The 21,681-nt window shown below is 40.6% G+C and overlaps 1 protein-coding gene across 1 annotated transcript; it reads right to left on the bottom strand.

The window, feature by feature from the left end:
* Positions 1-781: 781 nt before the first annotated feature.
* On the bottom strand, positions 782-18,301 carry KANSL1L (KAT8 regulatory NSL complex subunit 1 like). The gene is made up of 15 exons (XM_053471690.1): positions 17,261-18,301; positions 12,378-12,513; positions 11,457-11,648; positions 8,183-8,292; positions 7,810-8,011; positions 7,110-7,269; positions 6,902-7,012; positions 6,131-6,229; positions 5,949-6,037; positions 4,934-5,091; positions 4,696-4,744; positions 4,107-4,216; positions 3,745-3,907; positions 2,120-2,341; positions 782-943 (listed from the first exon to the last, which is right to left on the bottom strand). Exons 1-15 carry the CDS (start codon positions 18,295-18,297, stop codon positions 899-901), a joined length of 2,883 nt encoding a protein of 960 aa, XP_053327665.1. The 5' UTR covers positions 18,298-18,301; the 3' UTR covers positions 782-898.
* Between the last annotated feature and the right edge of the window lie 3,380 nt (positions 18,302-21,681).

Raw genomic sequence — 21,681 nt, 5'->3', positions numbered from 1 at the left:
ATACATTCCACAAACAAAGCAATATAATACACAACATGTAACCGGAAATGTGAGTGAATATGGACAATGAAATTAATACAATAGTGTTAAGAAACTGATAAAGGGGGCACAGTCCAGTTACTGTAAGACTTCACTGGAACCCCATTACAGAAGGCCCTGTAACCGCAAAAGAAAATCAACTCTCTGCTACAACCATTTGTTGTACTTTAGAGAAAAATGCCCTTTTTATGCGACAGAAGGTGTGGTACAGGTGTGACAGCGTGTGTGTGTGTGTACGCTGCCATGTCTTTACTACGCCCGTAACAAAGACGAGCATCTGGCTCTCCCTCCCAATCTCGGTGATGAAGACCGAGATATGAGGTCTTGCTTTTTCACCCCTGTTCAGCAGCCGCAGGAGAAGCGGCACAGATCACGGATCCTGCGCTGTCCCAACATACACAACGAGGTTCAAGTATCGTGAGATGCAGAGAACAACATGAAAACTGGTTAAATGAATCGGCAGACAATAGCGAGGCCTGGAATGAAGGAGGAAAAGAAGAAGGGAGTGGGACATGGCGTGAGGAAGGATAGAGGTATATTTGACGATTGTTCTTTGTAAAAGAAATGCAGTAGGCGTCACGGCCTCCGTCAGCTACTGAATAATTATTCCGATTTTGGACTTTCTTACAAAGGGTTTGGTCCATCTTATATTCCAAAAATACGGTCAGTGCACGCATAGCATTTTACCCATTCTTTAAAGCCCTGAAGCACAATATAACTGTATTGTCCTCTATGCCTGAAGTACCGGTTTCTGAAATTTAGGGTCTCGAGTGAGAATATATTTAATTCTTCAGAGTTCAGGCAGGCTGCTTCTGGACCAGTGTTGAAATGAAGAAAGCGTCCACCGAGTACAGGCTCGTCAGAAGGTCGCTTGTAATTGGTCCGTAGTTATCGCAAGCTGCACCTTTATACAGAAAACATGTAGCAATGTTAATGTTTATAGCTGCTTCCATTACCAATCACTGATTGTTTTTAAACAAATGCTACTTTTTAGAGAAATACTGTAGATGTAAAAGGTGAGTATTGTTTCTGTTAACTTGACAGCTGCAGAGCGACCCGTTTAGGTAACATCGGATCTTTTTAAACACTGGAATAATGCCTGCTGGGCCCATGAGAATCAGGTTAAGTTCACTGGAACTTTAGTGAATAACAGGGCCATTAATGTCACCTCAAATTAACTCAGGAGGAAACCAAGCCTCCATACATTTTGCAGTTTCACTTGCTTCACAATATCAAAATCTCCCCAAACACACACAAGTGAATTCTGCTGCGGTTTGCTTATTTAACGAACATGTCGGATAAGACCCTCGATACCCGCAGTACCACCTGTTACCAGCAGGAGGTGACAACAGTCAAGCGTTCTCTATCCAACACAAGGGTCACAACAACTGTTTGCTACGAGGTCCCAGCATTTAAATGGTTTAATCTACAGCGGTTAGCGCATTTCCTATAATTACTGTTTATTCATCTGAAATATTTAAACAGCATTGGAAATATTTAAATTTTTTAAAAATAATGCCAAAAATTTACTTCTTAATCAGATTCTGTGGTTGGCATCCGCACACGTGTATTATGTTCTTGTGGTACATAAACATAGCACAATAGCATATTTCATGCACTGTAATTATATATATATATTATACACATATATATTATACACACATAGATAAATAGAATAAAGATTTTCATGCTATCACAAGAGTGGAAATTCATCAGACTAAGAATTTAAGCAGAAGGCGATGACCTCATGGTTCATTCCCAACATTACTCAATCACATTAAAATAAACATGCTGTGGTTTGAATAATACATTCCTTTTTACATCAGTGCGTAAGTATTTTTTAAAACTAGTGCACTTCTCATATGGCTGCCAGAACTGTGAACACAATTTCAACAATCGCTCGCTGTCACCAAAGAGGAAAGAGTCTTAGGAAAGAAAAAAAACATGTTTTTACTATATTATTCCATCTGTAGCGGCAATGATATATAATACAAACAGTATTTTTTTTATGTGTGTGATGTTAAATGTTGTTTTATACAATAGTGTGTGTGATAAAGCTGTATCAAGCACTCCAATTTACCTTTTTCTTCTCCCGGTTCTGTGACGGTCTGCGAGTGTGAACACAGATAATCCTGTCACGTCTCATCGGAAGCCCGGCTGAGTGGAAATGTCGCTCCCTCTCCAAGGGTGATTGTAGCAGATGCGATTTCAGAGCGCAGGGTGTTTGCTTCTCTGATTTATCAAGCAATTTGTCTGTGTCTGCTTCTGTCATTGGGAAAGTCCTGCGCTCCCACTGCTCCGTCTGCCAGACAGATATAAAAGGTCACCAGTCTATTGGTGTTATGTTGTAATATTTCCCCCCTTCAATCTTCTGACTGCCTACCTCCCCATATAGTGTTGTGTTACAGGATCCGGATGGTATGGTGCGGGATACTAAGCTTTGTGGGACACTAACTATCACCTTTTGTCAAGTGGTTGTTAAAATTAACTTTATATACTTATAAATGAAATTTTGTGCCGTTCGTACCAGTCCTAATTGATGTAAAGAACACATTTGGAACCCACAATTATATCTGGACAATGTTTATGTCATAAGATGCTACAGTAAAAGTCATACATAGCACAAGTAACTCAGAACTATATATCAACATATAATAGTTTATTATTTTGCGTGTTTGGCACCATGAGCAAAAGTACCTAAAAATACACACCATATATCGGGCCGTCCAACATGCGGCCTGCGAGACCTCGAGGTGCGGCCTGCGTGAGATCGGCTGCTTACCTGTGGTAGGGTCTTTTGTACTGCACAGAGGAAGCGGGACTCAGCAGAGTTCACGTGACATCACATGACTCTGCTCCAGTCCTGCTTCCAATGTGCAGTACAAGAGAACGCAGAGGGAGGCCGCGCCCCCTGCTGAAGTCTGTGAGCAGCATCGAGAGAGCTGCAGTGCAGGTAAGGGGGTGGGGGAGGGTGTTGGAATGAGTATGCGTGATTGAATGAGTATATGAATGAATGATTGTGTATGTGATAGCATGGATGTGTAAGTGCTGGAACCTAGGCATGATGGGACTGTGATTGCTGTTAGCAATCACACTCCTATCATACCAAGTCAGCCAGTACATGCTGAAACCTGGTTAGCTGTCCCCCTTGTGTATTAATGCTGCCAGCAGTATGGGGTCTGCACATCACTTACAGCAACCCCATACCAGCATGTACTGGCTGACTTGGCATGATAGGAGTGTGATTGCTAACAGCAATCACAGTCCCATCGTGCCTAGGTTCCAGCATTTACTTGTTGTCTGGATATGATAGGAGTGTGATTGCTGTTAGCAATCACACTCCTATCATGCCAAGTCATATTGTTGAATTTTTTTTGTCCAGGTGTGTTACTTACTTGTATTAAAAGTGAACCCTGAATTTTCATTTTGGTGCATCCCTATAATAAATAGAACTATTTCATTTTTAATTATCCTGAATTTGTAGTCACAAAACTTTCTAGGCCCAGAAATCAGTGAGAGGAAAAGTAAAGGTTTTGTGTCATTTACTTTATTTTAATCTGCATATTTTATTAAAGGCCATATTTTCTCACAGTGAAAAATGAGTGAGGCCCGCGCACATATACAATTCTGATGAAGTGGCCCGCTGCAGAAAAAACTTGGACACCCCTGCCGTATATCATGAAACAAAACAAGATTAATCAATACCTTCACTTTAATAGCGTCATCTGTATCTTGTGAGGATTGGGAATTATCTTCATCAGTTAAGTGAGTGTTGTGAGGATCTGGTAATAAATCACTAGGGCTACTGGAGTTCTCACTGGAAGGCAACACAGTTCCTGACCAGGCATTGAAGCCATTGCTTGAAGATCTGAAATCATAAACCATATTCATAATATGATGGGTTATTGCAAGGTGTTTTACTGTCATTCACACAAACACATACATATATATCTATACATTATATAAATATATTTATGTTATTTTCCTTTGACATATTTAAGCCACCTTTGTGTTGTTTAATTTACGGCATTTGCAGGACTGGGTTGTAACGAGCCCCTAGGACTGACCTGCTCCGCTTGGGCCACTTGCTTTGCTCCCAGAATGACCAGCGAGCCTTTTCTCTCCGCTCACACTTCTCATGTCGGCAGCTAAAAGCCTCATCTGACAAGTCTTCCAACTACAATTAAACAACATACTGGAGATGAAGAGGACCGAAAATCAGCTTGTTAATAAGCCGTCATGTGCCCACTAGGTATGTGATATACTTGTGTGTATGGCCAATTGCGTATGCACTAAAGATGCTGGGAGAAACAACTGAAGTCAAGAAGCTAAGACAGCGGGGTAGTATAGTGCTTTTTGCTTGGTCCCTTTTCTTGTGTGTTACTTTTCCACACGGCTGAAGTTTTCTCAGCTATTTTTCATCAATCAAGGAGTCAGCCTACACACTACAATGAATATAACTCCTGGTCAGACCCATCCTTTCTATTGTTTATGGGTATATACTATTCATTTTTTAAACAGCAAAATGCAATTTTATAGTAACACTAAACTGCAAAGATGACTTTGGTCTTTTTTGCAGAAATTCAGAAAAGTGGCATTTAGCATTAAATCAACAACAACTCAAAACTGCAGCAAAATAGTATGAAGAATTCTTGCCTCTTCGTCGGGTTTGGTTTCCAGAGGTTCAAGCATCACTACCTTCCAACTGTTAACAATAATAATAAAAAAAAAACATCTTGAGCATGAGAACGCACTGAAACAACATACACTGCTGACTAAAGAATACTTGCATTCCTGAAACATGAGATAAATCCACCATCAACAGTGGATTTTTTTTTAGACAGAATTCAAAAAGCAAAAACTCCACGTGGGCACTTGAATGTTAAGTACAAACCTGGGGGTTATGATTTCTTTGTACTGCAATTTCTCCAACTGGGTAGGAGCAACCAAACTCATGGGGATTACAATATTATCGATGTCATAAGAACTTTCACTTCTTAATCTGCGTCTTGACGCACTGAACATAGTATTGGAGTCCCGCATAACGCATCTCTGCAACAAGAAAAAACAAACGTCTATTTCAAATCCATTTTTGGAATGCCCAAAAGTGATTTTTTTTATAACATAATTTGTAGTCTATCAAAAAACAAACAAACATACACATGGCCAAGATGCGCTTCTTATAAAATGCAATAGAATTCTGGGGTCCCCACCATGTGAAGTATAAAGGAAAAGAAGGTGTCCAAAAATGCATAAAAAGGTACAACCTTTTAAAGGATGTCTAGCCTAGAGGAAGCCCGCTGTGACGGGTGAAACGCGTTTCTGACTTGTTCATCATTGCTGCTGATTTGATGCAAATCTTCATGTAAGGCATTTGCTACTATTAAATTATACACTGCTTTCATATATGCTGATTTTGGCTCTTTCATTATTGGGAGGCTCTCTTATTACCACACTGGGAAGCTTTCAAGATAACGACTTGGGATCCCTACAGAGACCTACAGAAAGACCACCTATATTACACTCAATGCTCAACACTATCCTATGTTTAGGATTTTTGCAAGTTAGAGGACATTTCCAAGTCCTCTAAAAGGTTGTACCCTTTTATGCATTTTTTGGACACCTTCACGGTCACTTAAGCGCTGTAGACACACTGTTTTTTTCCTCTATAATTTGTAGTCTATATTGAGGGACAAAGCTGCTCCCATGTCTGCTTAAGTTGCGAAGAGAAATGACCCTAGATCGAGGTGTGTGCCTTTTATATAAAGAAATAACTTCATTGCAGACCAGACATATGGCCAGCGTCACCTTTTTAGGGATGCAGCGTGAAACAAAGGGGAGGAAAAGCTTTGTATCCGTCACCGTTTGCACCACCTCTTAACTTTTGCAATTTAGCTTCACATTTCTACCTGTGCCGATGATTTCTGAAGAGCTGGAGAAACATCCTTAACTGGTGCAGCATGTTTTATGGATTCTAATGTGGAAGATATGCAGCTATCTGTGATAAAGAAGAGAGACACTCTGCATTATGAATGTAAAAACAAAAAGTAACGGCACAAATTCAACCTCTGGTCATTAAGCAGATTGTTACCAGCTTCCGTCTCACTCATATATCTCCTCTGCCTCCTGCGCGTTTCGTAGCGTGTCTGCGGCCTGCAGGTGGTGTGATACTTGTTCCAACTTTCAGGAACTAGAGACAAATAAATAATATTTTATATAACATAACAGATATATTGTAAACATTGGCAGAGAAAAATAAATAAATAGAGGAAAACACAACACACAAATCACTCCTGTCTGCTTCTGCATTGTTTTTTTCTCTCTCCATTTATAAATTAGAGGTCTGAAGGGGTTTTAAAAAGTTGTACAAAAAGCTGCACCAAACTTTTAAAAAAAAAACATATCATGCCCGTGTCTGATTTTCTTCATATTGGAAACGTATTCTATGTGTCATTTCTAATCTAATTTTGGAGTAAGTGATTCTGACAAGGTGACATATTTCTACATTTTGAGAAAACAGCCATGATGGGGGCAGCAGGTCAATAAAGTGTTTGAAGAAAACAAGCATTTCAATGTATAGAAGGTCCTGGGTTTTAAGTGACATGGGTGGGCAAAGGGAGACCATTTCGTTCCACAGTGTGATTTTTTTTATTACATTGGTACATTGAAATGTTAACTTAGTATGATAGCCTCCATGCAGTCTCGGTGGCACTGTACTAGAAGAGAATTGGCTTTCCACATTTTATTGATGCATCAGAAGATGGAAACTGCACACATTTGAAGGCAATAATTCCCCTGGAGGCAACATAATTTCCACAATCTAAATATTGAAATAAAGGGAAACTATATGGATTAGACGCACCACATGAGGATTCTCTCTCCACTTCTTCCGTGAATAGTGTGCTCAGAACAGCCTCCCCCTTAATGTCACTCTGCTTCAGCAATGCATCAAAGCGGAAATTTAGAGGGAGGTCTAGAATACAAATTTAAATCATCATTTAGAGGGAAAACTGCAAAATTTGAGGCACTAAACATAGTTTCTAAAATGGGCATACAGTATAACAGCTTACCAGACGGCAGAGATATGACAGGGTGAAAATAAGGGTCTATCTCACTTCGGTTCATTAAAGCAAAGCTCTCCTGCTTGTCACAACCGGTCCAGGTGGGGCCGCGATCTGGGTGGTATAGCGACTCATCACATGGATTTAAAGTTTTGTGGGAGAACAGAGCCTGCAGCAAGACAATTATTATGAGCAATGAAAGGTTAATGGTTGTCAAATAGAAGAGATGTAGAGAAAAACAAAGAAAACCGGCAACAAGACATTGCCTGTGGCAATAAAAATCCATAACACATAAATATGTCTCATTGTTTTCTTCTACAGAATAAATTTGGTATTCACGTGGTTTGGAGGAGCAACAATCATGCCATTGGCACAAAGAACATGGCATTAGACAGAAAGGGAGAAGTAAATAGATATTCTTTATTTGAGCATAAAGTGTTGCAGTGGAAAAATTGGTCCCTTATATGATAGCAAAAAACTGGCAGTGCCTGGAGAAGAAGGGCAGTGCATGAAAAATGCCCGACCACTAAGGCAAAGGCGAGAACCAGGACATATTGTGAAGAACATCATTTTCTACAAGCTCCTGCCATAGAGGATCATTTTATTTGTAGGTTTTAAGGCACACAGGGTAGTTATTGGATTATGTTTGCCACTGAAAAGCAACAAAGTCGTTCAGGAAGTTCTTGACCCTGTACTATTTAATGCTTACCAAATCAGCTTGAGAGCTAGTCAAACTTGGCCTATAAAGCTTCCGTTTCTGGAAGGCCTGTAGGGGTCTGGCCCTTGCACAGCTGCTGGTGCTGCTCCCATGTGCAGAAGAAGCTTTGACGCGGACCCTCTTCCTTTTTTTTTGTTGATGCTCACAGAATCCTTTCAATGAGACTGATCCGTCACCGTGCTGTCTTGACATTCTAGAAGGATACAACGTCTTGAGCTATTGCAGGAGGAAATAATATTTGCAAAAAGAGCTTTCACTGAAACTTTACCATGTCAGTAAAAGAAGCAGTCCATCATAGCTGGTATAAGACCTAAAAGACTGCTCCCACCTTGACCATGATCTACAAAAACTTAAGTCCACTTACATGTGAGGGCATCCGCCGGACACTCTTTTATGTCCACTGGATTTAGCCGAATCCATGGGAACGTTAATAGGGACCATGAGGCTGCTGACCATCTCCGTGAGCTGAGCACTCTGCAACACAATAGTTTTAATATATTTATACATCCTCCACTGTCCATTACAGCTTCCACATAGCCAATACACCTCAGAAGTAACACTTCTCACACTGTCTGTCCTGAAAGCATTACTATGCCATCACTCACACATCAAAATGACCCATCCACCAGAGCCATGAGCGTTAGACAGAAGCAGGTGTCTGAGTGCTATACAAGCCACTCTGTATAGACATTTTCTCAATGTGGTGCCCAAATACAACAACCCAACTACAAATCGCATCTTACATTTTCTCTTTGAGGGCATGGTGCGTGCCACAGGTAGTCAGGTGCAAATCCTGCCTTTAAGGTTTGTTATAAAATGCAAATACATAACAACGTAAGTGAAAACGTACTGGTAAAAATATCTGAAGCAGAAAGTAACCACAACATGTAGATACCAATGTAAATTAGTTTTAAATGGCCTCAATCACATAACTTCATACTGACGACACAATTTTAACATCATCAGAGGCCATTCATCTTTCAGGAACATGCAACAACTGTAGGAGTGATAAGCCTGCAAGGAACCCTGGTTTTCTGTGCCATGCTATATTGCTCTGTATAGACATATTCCTTTTAAATTACTCTACTGCTAATTACTTCTACATAATTTGATTCCAACCCTGCTTTAGGAACTACAGATCAGGATCCCTATAATCCTCCATCATAAGCAACGTTTTACGTTAGTAACGACTTACACAGGCAAAGCCCCATCCTTTCGTTCCCGTTTTGTTTAGGAGGCAGCCTAGGACTCCCACTTGTTCAGCAGGGACTCATAGAAGCCACTAATGTGTGCGAGAAACACATACAGAAGCACCTTGTGTCCCAAATCACAGGACTGAGGTGTTGCCAGCCTGACTTCTGGATGTCCCAACCTCACACAAGCCTGTGATTGGACTACGCATCAGCCAATCCGTATAGTCAAACACTGGTGGCTGGTGTGTTGTTAGCAGGAGCAAGGAGGGGGTGGCTTCTGCCTCAACGTTGCGTTTCAGACAGTAGAGAAGACTTTAGGTTACCATACCGATTACATTCATCCGGTTAGAAACGTGGTGTCGATTGTATCATCACTTGTATTTAGCACCCTGTTCACACAGGGGGTGCCTTACCATATTGAGATGGCACATACCATATCTGTCATGGGGATGGCACCAAGATGTCTAGAGGAACACTCTTGGTCAGGAGTGTTCTTGATTGGAAATGTGCGCAAATACAAATGCATACTTCATTAGGATAACACAGATGGCTATTCTGTGTGTGAGATACCCGCAGGCAAACAGGTTGACCACATATGTTTTCCAGGACATATACATTTTCACACATTGCTGATCATCACAGTTGAAGCCCTGCCCTGTAACGAGTGAGACTTTTAACGGAGTAATTGGTTCCTTTCGTTGAGTTTACATGTCGCACATACTGTGTGTTACAGCGCTTTACCTGTACCGCTCAGCAAAATGCTACCCGTTTTAAAAAACATAGCTAATGTGGTTGCTTTAATATCCAATGTTATTAAAAACCAAACACAAAAATACACCAAAAACAGCTTCCGTGTGCAGTTATTATATACAATTGTTTTTATATAAATGACTGTCAATACTCTTTAGTTTGCTGCACAATATGAGACTGCTTTGGTTGATCTCCAGCAAAGAATGCCAAATGAACAAGAACAATAAAATCTCAGTAAGATAACAGATCTAATTTTTATCAGCTCTCTTCCACATCTGATAAGGCACATCCACCGTGAGCTTTAAAACCCAAGAATGTCTCTTTTCTACATGACCAAGCCGAGCAATTTTCAAATTAATAAATGTCTACTGCACACTACCCTACTATGTTAAAACAAATCTGAGAGGGTTGTTAGCGGAGGAAGAATTTGAGATGATTGATTTCTTGTTAATAAGTAACACATAATTAACTAGCATGTTGTATGAGCACAAATATAAAACTCAAAAGCACCATTGTATGCTAGCCCAGTCACCAGGTGCATCTCTAAACAGACCGGTACTTTGTACAGTCAGTTCCCACTGGTCATATTTACCATCGCAACCATTTAATGGTCACCGAGGACAGGGTGTCTCAACCTGTGGTACGTGCACGGCCTCTGTGGACAGGGATCAGGGATGACCATATGTCTTTAGAATGAAGATGCCAAACAGACTATATTAGGAACCAAAAAGATTTTTGTATTTTATTTATTTATTTGAACCATGAGTTCATTAGAAAATGGCAGTCATTAAGGCCTCAGCAGTAATATTTTGGGACCCATGGGTGTGCTCGAACCCGAAAGGATGTACTTGAGTTAATCGTACATAAGGGGTATGTGATGACTGGTTGAAATAAGGGGTACTTTTTTTTTTTTTTTTTTAATTGGTCACCATAGTTACTTTTTTGAAACACAATGACGTACAGCAGTATCAGCAGATTATGTAAGCTTTGCGCTCCAAGTATTATTTATTACAAGTAATCCAAAGAAGAAGAAAATAATAACCATCCCCAGGAGAGGATGAAGATTTAACTATTAAGCCGAACACACTTGCATTGTCAGAAACCAATAATGTAATGTGTTTCTGACTTCAACTAGCAAAATGTCTAAACACAGTCCTAATACCTAGCACTGGGTACGCATCATGGGGAGTGATCTCCCAAAAGTGGGTAGATCCTCAGCGTTTTGAGCGTTATTCCAAATGGCTGGGGAAAAAGGCAAATAGTTGAAGGCTCTTTAGTTGACCACTAGCAAGATCAATAACGTCAATGGCACTGCTACTGATCTTCTTGAATAATAAAATTGGTATACAGCGAAGACTAGTGCGCTCTAAGAATAAAACTTTACAAGAATGCCATTTATGTTTAAACACCCAGTTATAAACCCGCGTCAGAGAAGCCCATTTTAGGCTAGACATCCAATGGGACACAACAGCCCATTTAAAAAAACCATCCAGATCAGTTCACCATGTGAAGAAAAGCAGGAGTTAATATTTAATTTACAAGAAGCCGTGGATGCGGAGCTGGCACAGAGGGCTTACTGTTCGTCACGGCGGAGGTGAAATACCTTCACGGTTCTGTGCATTATAATTATGTGGCTCACCATGATGCTGCTATGCCAACGTGTGTATTCCTTAATGCCTTGGTGTGCTACTTTACCTGCTTTTCTATGTTTCTCAGGAGAAGAGTCGGGCTGCTTGGCGACATTTCTAAATCCTTCACCGGAGACTGATTTCTTTCCATTGAGGGTCTCGGCAATCTCCCCGGAGGACTCAATAAAGCTCCGGGATCTGGCAAACTTTGCTCCTGCCTGCAAATGCCTTTAGAGGGTTTGTCTAACATAACAGTTCCCTGGGAAACAACAATAAAACCATCTGGTTTAGCACTCTAATAAGCATTTCAACTATTTCTTCTCAAAAAGGTAGTAATCCCATTAACCAGAGCTTCACCAAGTGCAGGGAATTTATTTTACACACCCGATAAACCGCATACACATTTTAAATTGGTGTTATTTGTTTCCATAAATACAGCCAACACGGTAACTTTTACAGACTGACACATATATCTGAAATCAAGTTGAGAATAGTTTATGTTTTTGTTTGTTTCAGACGAACAAGGACAGCGAGCATGATGTGGAGATTTAAGTCTGAACATGAATCAAAGTCACCGCCACACAGAGCTTGCTGCAGAACTGGTGGGGAGAGATAAGAATTATAATGCAAGCCAAAGATTGGGGGGGGGGGCAGCTTCATACTCATTTATTATTAGGGAACCAAAAGCTACATATAACAGAATATCTAGATATTTGTTGGAGGCCTTTAAGGATGGACTTGTATATACAAAGCGAACGCAAATGACTAGATAGTAAGATTAGAAGCAGGGCCATCTCTATTTAATGTATCGGTTAAGCCCATCGGTTCTAGTCTTGTCATACCTCTTGAATATATGTATTGTATGACGCTCTTCAGATATTATTGGTGCTATATAAATAAAATGTAGTAATAATCTGAATATTGACCTGGGAGTATCATCACACTTTACGCAAAGTGGCACTGTGTATATGCACGTCATTGATAATACCTTTGTAGAGCGTATTTCTCGGTGAATATCTGCGAGTTTCTGGATTTTGTATTCCAGCTCCGAGATCTGAGCCTGTAGCCAGACCCAGCGACTTCCAACGCTTGCTCGGACTGAAAGCCACTTCTGTTCAGCATTACTGAAAACACAGAAGACACGGGCGACCGTTAGCACTGAAAACACTTTCCAAGCAGTTTCTCATCCAGTATTTCATTTATAACGCACTTTGAGGTCACAGGTTGGGAGTAAAACTGTCCTGTAATTATCTGCCTCAACTACAGACACGAGACACCCGCATATTCATTCACACAATTATTTGATAGTTAAAATGTACTTAAATGCAGATATTTCTTTACCTATTGTGTTGTATCCGACAGATTTGGATCTTCTGGAAATAAGGGATATTGGTAACACTAACAATGCTTAATGGGGAAGTGCCATGGAAAAAAGTATTTTTCTCTTTGATCATAAATTTGGTGCATTATACAGTAATGTAGGTTGGCATTTACAAAAATCTGGTTTTATCTCATTTTGTTGAATGAACGTTATCTGAAGACCTGGAGGCTGCCATTGTCAGCAGTCATGTGATATTTTGGCTGACTTTTTGTGCTCAATCAGTAGATTCTTTATGTCTATGCTAATGAAGTCCCAGTTATCTAATGAAGTCCATTCCTCCATAGACTTTCACTAATGAGAGTGTCAGGATGATTCGTACCGAGCCATTCCATTGTTTACTGGTATGGTATGGCAGAGTGTTTGTCTAACAGAACACATACAAATGACTAATATGTAGCCATCTAAAACAACATAAAAATATGCAAAAGCTAGAACAAAACAAAAAAAAAAACAGGATGATATTTCAAAAAGAATATTTTTAATCTAATACCAGTAATGAAAATAAGTTGGTTGGAGTTCCGTTCTAATGTTTTAAGGCAAAGATGAGCTAAGCACTATGAACATATCTATCACAATTATATCTTAAGGACACAGACAGATACAATGGTGGTAGACCTGTTCAACTGATTTGTTACTTATGGCTTAATGTGGGGAAGCTGCATACACTACACATTCAATCATACTGATAGTCCTTTAGTGTGATTATATATATATATATATATATATATATATATATATATATATATATATACACACACACATACACACACACACACACACACACACACACACGGTAAAGGCTTAAAATTTTTAATACCTACTAAACACAGGGCTTTCTGTACCAGTAGGAGACAATTCCTAGGACATAATGCAGACACTCATTACTACATGTCAGGCACGGCTGATCCCAGACTAACAGGCCCTTGAGATAAACCATGCCTCTCAAAAGCTTAGAAAGTATATATAAGCACATACGTTTCCAGAACCAAAAAATAAAACACACGCTGCATGTTCACTATTTCACTACCTGGGCGCTCTCTGTATCATTAGAATTATAATGACGGTACACATTACAATGATAGCTTACTGATGCTTTTCTTAGGGATATTAAACAGGACCCGGCTGGTGCCGATAGATTCACCTCCAAGCTAGAAATCGTAACACGTGACGGACGTCACCACTTGAAACGCATTGAGGTGTTTTCTTATTGTTTTATGCAGCTCCTTATTGTGGTTTCCCTTTGTGGCAAACCATAGTAGCCTCGCGACTTCTAATAGATTGAAGGATACAAATTCACAGATCAAAGTCCCAGAGGCTGTGTGTTTGTAATAACATTTATCTCTGACACAAATGACTGGGATCAAGTGAATCTCTCAAAATCAATAGGATTTCAAAAGCAAACACCATTTTCTAACGCAGTGATTGTATGATCGTATTTTAAAAATGTCGCCCTAACGTGAGCAAAGTACACTTTTACTAATCCAGGAGGCTAGATTTGAATATCAAAGTGTTACCTAATTATGGGCTAATGAAAATAGATGATGAAGAATAACTATTGTTACCAGCTCAAAGAAAATTGTTCCTCTTATTGTGACTTTATCTATAGGATCCCTTACAATAAATGTCTATAAGTAAACAAAGTTTTTAATTGTAATCACGGTGGAATTGTGTATGCAGAGCAGCAGTCGTCAGCACTGGCTGTGAAAATGTCTGCTTCCATTAACATAGAACCCGAATCCTAATGCTACCTTTGCCGACAATAAATGATACACTGAAAATCCCAGCCTGCCATCCGCTGCAGAAAATATGAAACCATCTATTACTTTATAGGCAGTTTAAACATTATGCTGTCTCAATCTGGGGCAATCAGAAAGGGCTCACCACCGAGAAAATAGCATAATAAGCGTCTGCTTTTGATAACAAACCCCTGTATCCAGCTGCGTATTGAAAGATAACGCGAAGTTTCCATGGTACTGCAATTTACACAGCCCAGCTAACAGCTGGGAATTAATACACTAGTAAGCACTTTTAATACGACCTCGGAGTCCAATTATATGACACAACACGTCTGTGCGAATCAGCTTTCAAGTGTCGCCGGGCTCTGAAAAAGATGTGCTTTTTACTGTTCTGTAGGTTACAGGGCCATCATTATGCAGCCTGTATAAACACTGGTGAGGAAAAGAGATTACCAGATAAACCAAAGAAAAACCATTGGTCTTCAGGCTCCATGTTAAGCCCTGGAGTATTCCATCCATCCTGGGGAATAGTAGTAACTAGTGGATTACTCGGCCACCATGCTGCGGTATCACTATACATTATGAAGAGCCACCCCCAGTGAGCCTCTGCTGCAGGAACAGTGTGGTTGGCCCTGTACAATGGATAATTTAACCGATGAGATTATGTTCAGATCGTCACCCACTGAATTGTGCATTATTTAGGACCAGCTTAACCCTTCTTGAAGGTTTCACTATGAATGATGTAGTGAGGGAGCTGAAACCTGAACTCTCATGGAAACTTTAGTGAAAAGACTCTTTAGTGTGTCATCCAAACAATGTCAAAAGTGTGTTTCCCAACTTTAAATTTAATAAAACCGAAGTTCCCCCCAACCACCCTGTGGAGTGTTGCCTAGAAGAAGAGGATGCGTTCCAAGTGCCTGGGATGGAAGAATGGCAACACAAATGATCCTTTACCTTCCCATCTGAAAGAACTCCTTTTTGACGAGATAAACAGCATGGCAGACATTTATATGAAAATATAAAGCAGGATTACCCTGTGCCGTGTAACATAAATTATTACAGGCTTGTCCTCCTTGATAACCAAATACCCACGAATGAGTTATCAAAGAGGTACACCATCTGGCTCCAGAGATCATAGCATAAAAAATATTTGCTAACGTATCGTAAGGATTGCGGAGCGGTTGAGGGGCATTGAAGGCTGTTTGCTTTACAGATTCTGCTGTGCTAAGTGAACTTTATAATCCATGACTAGGAGCAGGCCATAACTTGCCACAGTACTTTAATTGTGCGCATTAAGAAATACTGGAAGGCTGTGAGTGTGGGGGTGGCTGAAAAACAGCTGGGCTCAGCAGTGCCAATGCATCAGATTTCACACAACACACACTTTTTTCTCCTACCTTCCTTCCCATATAATGTATTAACAGGAAGTTATTGCCTTCTAGAAGTACAACTCACAATAGCGCAATTTCATATTTGTAAAATTCATTTAGAAAGTAAGGAAGGGCTGGGAGTCCTAGTTTATTCAAGAAAAGTAAATAAATTAGGCTAATATAATTAAGCACAGGATATAAAAGTAGATTAAATTAGTGTCTGCAAATCATAAAATCTGAATTACACACCAACCGGTCTTGAATGTTCTTCTACATTAAATCATTCACCTCCTTATACAGGCTTTTATGGGATGCTCCAGCCATCATATGAACTTTAATGTGTGCGATAGCTGAATGCTCCCTTAATTTATTTTTTTTTGGTCCAGTTGTAATGTCTGGGGGGGATTTTACAGAATCACTCCATGTGCATTTGCCAGATTTCTGGGATGGGGTTCTAGTGAAAGACACCCCTTGTTGGCATGTGCAGGAAAGAGTGCGCTGGAACATGTCTTTAATGAGAGAGGGTGTGAGAGAGAAAAAAAGATTGAGAGAGAGAGAGACAGAGAGAAAGAGTGAGAAAAGGAGCAAGAGAGAGAAAGAGAGATAGCGAGCGCAAGAGCGAGATGGAGGGGGGAAAAAACTAAACTGCATTCCATTTTCAAAGAACCCACAATCAGATCTGTGGCAAGCAATTTAGTTCGGTAATTTCACCAAGAGTAACACAATACATTCGCTGCCGGTCTCATTCACTGTAATGAAAGCAGAAAGGTACAATACTTTCAGTCTTTCATTCTCAATTTGCTGCACACCAGGATTATGATTTCCCAGAAGGAAATCAACAGGTGAAGACATCGGTAAACAAAATGGTATAATTAGTACCCTTCAGGAAGAGACGGGTACTGAAAGAATCATGTGCGGCAGCATCTGTCTCGTGGATAATACATAACTGAATTAGGCTAAATCAGCTTAATGTTTCTTTTCGTTGTTATATTCCACAAACACTGAACTGGGTTTTTGCCTCCAACAACGTAAACACTATTTCTCATCTCCGGCCTGCTGAGGCCAGGTCACCATATCATTATCTACATTGAGTAGGAGTCCTTATAATCCCTGCCAGCTGTGTCTGGCAATTACATTGCTTAGCCTTCACTTGAAACACAATAAAAAAGACCTAAAATAATGTGCAAGGTCCCAGTTTTATTATATGTGGAATAATTAATTGCACAAGCAGACCGCCCACAAGCATGTAATTATTTTCAAATTCTACACATAATGAATCAAATACGGCCCACCTGCCACTAAACACGGGCATTCATATTCTTTAAACTATCAATGAAATCATTGGCAATGGTAACTCTTAGATTAAAGGCCATTGCACACCTACCACTTGTCTTGAAATACCCCTGCTTTTCCATCCCAATCCTCATCAGAGCTGCTTTCGGTGACGTCAGAATCCAAGTCTTGCTTGATACGGCCTAGAATCTCCGTTGACGACACAGAGAACTTTCTGATGTCAGCCGACATTGTGGGACTGGCGCCATTTTTGAAATCGCTGTCTGAGATAACCTTTGAACTGCTCTCCGCATCCTTTCCTGAATGACTATCATCGTGTGTGAGAGACGTGCTGGGGACCTTCGTATTTCGCATCTGATGACTCACAAAACATCTTATCTGTTGACTGCAGTGTTCTGCAGCATGATTTGCCAAAAGAGATTGCAAACGTTTCTGATTTCTTTTTGCTCGGTTTACAAGCGCTTGTTGCTGTTTGAGGCAGTGCAGGAGGCGAGAATTAATCTCACTTCGTTTGTGAGAAACATCCTCGGAAAAATCTGAAACACCATCAGGCGAAGAACAGCTACTGGCACATGGAAAAGCGAGCAGGTCTTCCTTCTGGCTCCCATTCAACATAAAGTTTGTATTGAGGAGTCCGCCTATGTCTTGAGTCTCCGTCACGGTTATATTCCAGAAGTTGTGCACGTCCGCTATAAACTGGCTCATATTTTCCGGAAACAGCTCTCTTTTCACCTTTTTTTCAGGCTGTAAAGCCATACTCATTAACAGAGGGTGCATGTCTTTCTTCGCATAGAACATCTGCCTGCATGTGTCCTGCTCCTCAGTCTTCCTCCCGGGACCACTACGCTGTAGATTCAAGGCCGCACTTGAGGTCACAAAAAAGACCGTTTCATAATGTGGAGAGCACTGGGAGCCAATTTTCTTTAAGCTTGTAAAATCTATATGATGGTTCTGCTCTGTATCAGTGCGTACCATGCTGGGCCCGTTGGCTTTAGGAAGGCTGATCTCCACAGCCCTGGAATTATCCGCATGTAAGTTACTATCAGAGCAGAGACTTCTTAAGGTCAAGGAAGGGGAAAAATGAACTTCAGGTCCCTGTGTTGCTGTTTCAGTAAGGGCCGGAGTCATTATGGCTTCTCGGGGTAGGGAGTGGTAGGCGCTCTGTAGAAAACAAAGCATTTATGTGAGACACACCAGTAACTGCAAATCCCCTTACAACTGGAAAGCCTTTATTACAATGATCCATAACAATCCAAAAGGGAAGCAGACAAAGCAAACTGTTTACAAACATTTGTGAACTCAAAATACAACAAAAGACTATTTACTATAAAATGACAAAACACAGCATTAAAAATAAACAGACTGACAAATCTGACAGCAAGCTTGACTTTTATGTAGGAGCCAGAGAGAAGTACAAAACATTTGAAACCACATCTTAAAATCTAGAAGCCATGGCTACCTGACTGCTGGGATTTTTCAATCTGTTAATATCGGAAGTGATAATTTAAACGATCAGGTAGTGTAAGAAGCAATGTTTCATACATATTACTTACATTTCATTAGCTTAGTTAGCAGAAGACGCAGCGGAAAAACAATATTTTCTCAGTCATCACAGTTTCTTTCTTTTTTGTTCTTTGTTTTGCGGTTAGGTTCTTAGACGGCGTCGCGAGATGCAGGTTGAGAAGTATTGGGATGGGCACCAAGCCCCATCAGCTTTCTATACAGAGAAAACAGGATGAACAAAAATCAAAAGTACACCGGTTTATGAGATGAGAGGCAGCCTTTATGCCCACAGAAACATTAGTGACCCTAAACCTGTGTTAAGAAACATGGAATTCGACAACTTTGGAAAGTTGCAAAGTTTTGTGGTGAACATGCCTTTACCTACTAGTGTTTAGATCACAATCATGCATCCCGTTGTCCTCAATACACCTCGGCTTCCCATTTACTCCGAGGTGCTGCTGTTATATAAGCAGGTGCTTAGGGCCCCACTGGCCTAAGGGCGTCAGAGGTTGTAAGAGGGGTGAGATACAGATCCCCCATAAGTGAATACCACTAGAATTTCTAAACCTTACCTGCCCCAGCTACTTTTAGTGCAGGAGATGCGTTGGGCCGAACATATCTCCTGGCACATGATATACTTACCACACGTCAGCTTCAGCTTGGCGTGCTCCCTAACATGAGCCTCATGCGTACGCACGGAAATCGCTCCTATCAATAGGAACACTTTCCTGCCAGTGATTGGCTGCTTCAACCAGCCAATCAGTGACCAGAAGCATTGGATATTAGGAAGTACTTTTTTTAGGCATACATTTGAAACTCCCTAACAGGCCTGTGGTTGCACCGGACGCCTGGCATTGTTTATTTTAAAATAAAACTGTCTATCCATACAGAATGATCAAAGTTTCCATGACAACCCCCTTCAAAAACCCTAAATCATAAAAAGTGGTTAAAGCGTACAATTGAAAACTTTTACTAAGAATTACACATTTTGAGGTATTTTGCTATATCCCCCCTTATTTCCAAATTAAAAAAAAAAGGCTAATGAGCCAAATAAACGGCAACACGTCACACCACCTTTTGCGATCGTTATCATGCCAAAAACCATCGATTTAATGTTTCCAGTTGGCCCCACCCTGCGCACCACCCACGCACAAAGCTTTCGTCCAATCATCTCGCGCATTTAAGAATAGTCCGCATCCCTTCCAGCAGGGATCGCTTCGTGCCTTAAGAAGTCGCGCGCTCTGATTTGTTGCGCGGGCACTACACGCGCTCCCGATTTACTGAGGGAGAAAGAACGGCAGAGACAGAGGATGATAAAGAAGGGTTAACGAGCCCAGGGTTTTTCCTCACCTGCCCTTCTGCCGACTGTTCCGAATTTAACCAGGTACTGTATGCGCAGCCCAAGGCGTGTGAAACCGACCCGTTAGCAGCTTCACTGTAACTGAGAACAAGTCCCGCCCTCCTTTATGTTGTTGCGTTACTCCTTTACACAGTACCCGCCTGACAGTCGCCGCTGCCCAACTGACGGCTAGAACTCACTACGGAGGGCTGAGGCGCTGCAAAGGCAGAGCACCAATCAGATCCGCAGTTAAGTAAATCTGACTAATCGCATATGTCGTGGGCGGGGAGTATCTCGTCCTTTGCTTTCAAGGTTTTATTCACGCTTGACCAATCGCATAGTAAATAGGCTTGTTTAAGGACATTTTGGACATCTACTAGCCAATAGAAATTGCTAACTGCGCAGAATGAATTCTACTGCGCGTGTAGTGTTGTAGGCGGGGCTACAGACAATCACAAAGTAGTACATTAGTAAATATTATGAATGGAGCGATCGCAGCCGGGCCCTGACTGTCACTACAGCGCTTGCTTGTGCTGTCAGTCTGTACAGATTACCGATGGCGGAGGACATGATTATACCCTATATCACAAGCGTTACTTTCGGAATTATAAGTATGATAATTATGATAAACGCCATTTTTTTTGTATTCCATCTGAAGAAGAGACCTCTGAGGTCCTGAAATATTATGTGACTACACATGATTGATTAGGGGCATTTTGGCCTGTCCCGTGCAGCTGATTCCACACCAGCGTCTTTCAAACTTGGTGCAACAAAACTGGATTTTTCAAATGCACTTTGGAGTTACACTACTTTATGTTTTTTTTCAGAATGGATATGTGAAATAACAAAAAAGTTTTGGATTTGTATTAAGCAACACTCCCTCGAGTGCAGCAATAAGTCATGTTTCTCAAGTTTTCCAAGTTGTAATTTTGACAGATGGCTCTACAGGGCCCATGTCTCATTTGAGACTCAGTAGAGATCCCATATTTTAATTTAACTCCATAAGACTATATATTCCCTAAATGCACACCCCTTAAAGAGTTCAAACACACCTACCCCACTTACTAGGTGGCCCACTTCAACAACAAACCTAGCGGGAACACAGGAATTTGAGTATTTTTCCTTCACCTTTTCACATGCCATGCATATTTTGGAATGCATCATACTGGGCTATCTGGAGCAAGAAAGAAAGGAAATACAACAAATGAATCACACATGTCTACTGAGCACATATTTGTAGTATGTCAGTGTTATACACTCACGATTGACCCCCCCAAATCATTAGAGCGCTAGGTGGTTTCATTTTCTTTACAGTTGGATACTGAAGGTGGAGCTCATGCAAAAATACTCCTAAACACCAAAAAAAACCAATAAACTATATGTAAATGTGAAAACATATCACATGAGAATTGTTTTTATTTATTTTTGCATACAAGGCAGTTCCTTTGGTCAATTCTTTAAAATGTTTTTGGTGTATTTCCTTCCTTGGGTTTGTAGCTAATTTTTCAAACGTTTTTTTAGTGACCCAACCTTCTAGAAAAATCTAAATTAAATCAATATTTGGTGTGAACACTCTTTACCTTCAAAACAGCGTCAATTGTCAAGTCGCAAGATTTTTGGCATAAAGTTAGGTGTACGATTAAACAATAACCGGTGCTAATGATCATTAA

The sequence above is a fragment of the Spea bombifrons genome, chromosome 7 (assembly GCF_027358695.1).
Source record: "Spea bombifrons isolate aSpeBom1 chromosome 7, aSpeBom1.2.pri, whole genome shotgun sequence".
NCBI lineage: Eukaryota > Metazoa > Chordata > Amphibia > Anura > Pelobatidae > Spea > Spea bombifrons.
This window is presented reverse-complemented; position numbering and strand designations above follow the sequence as displayed.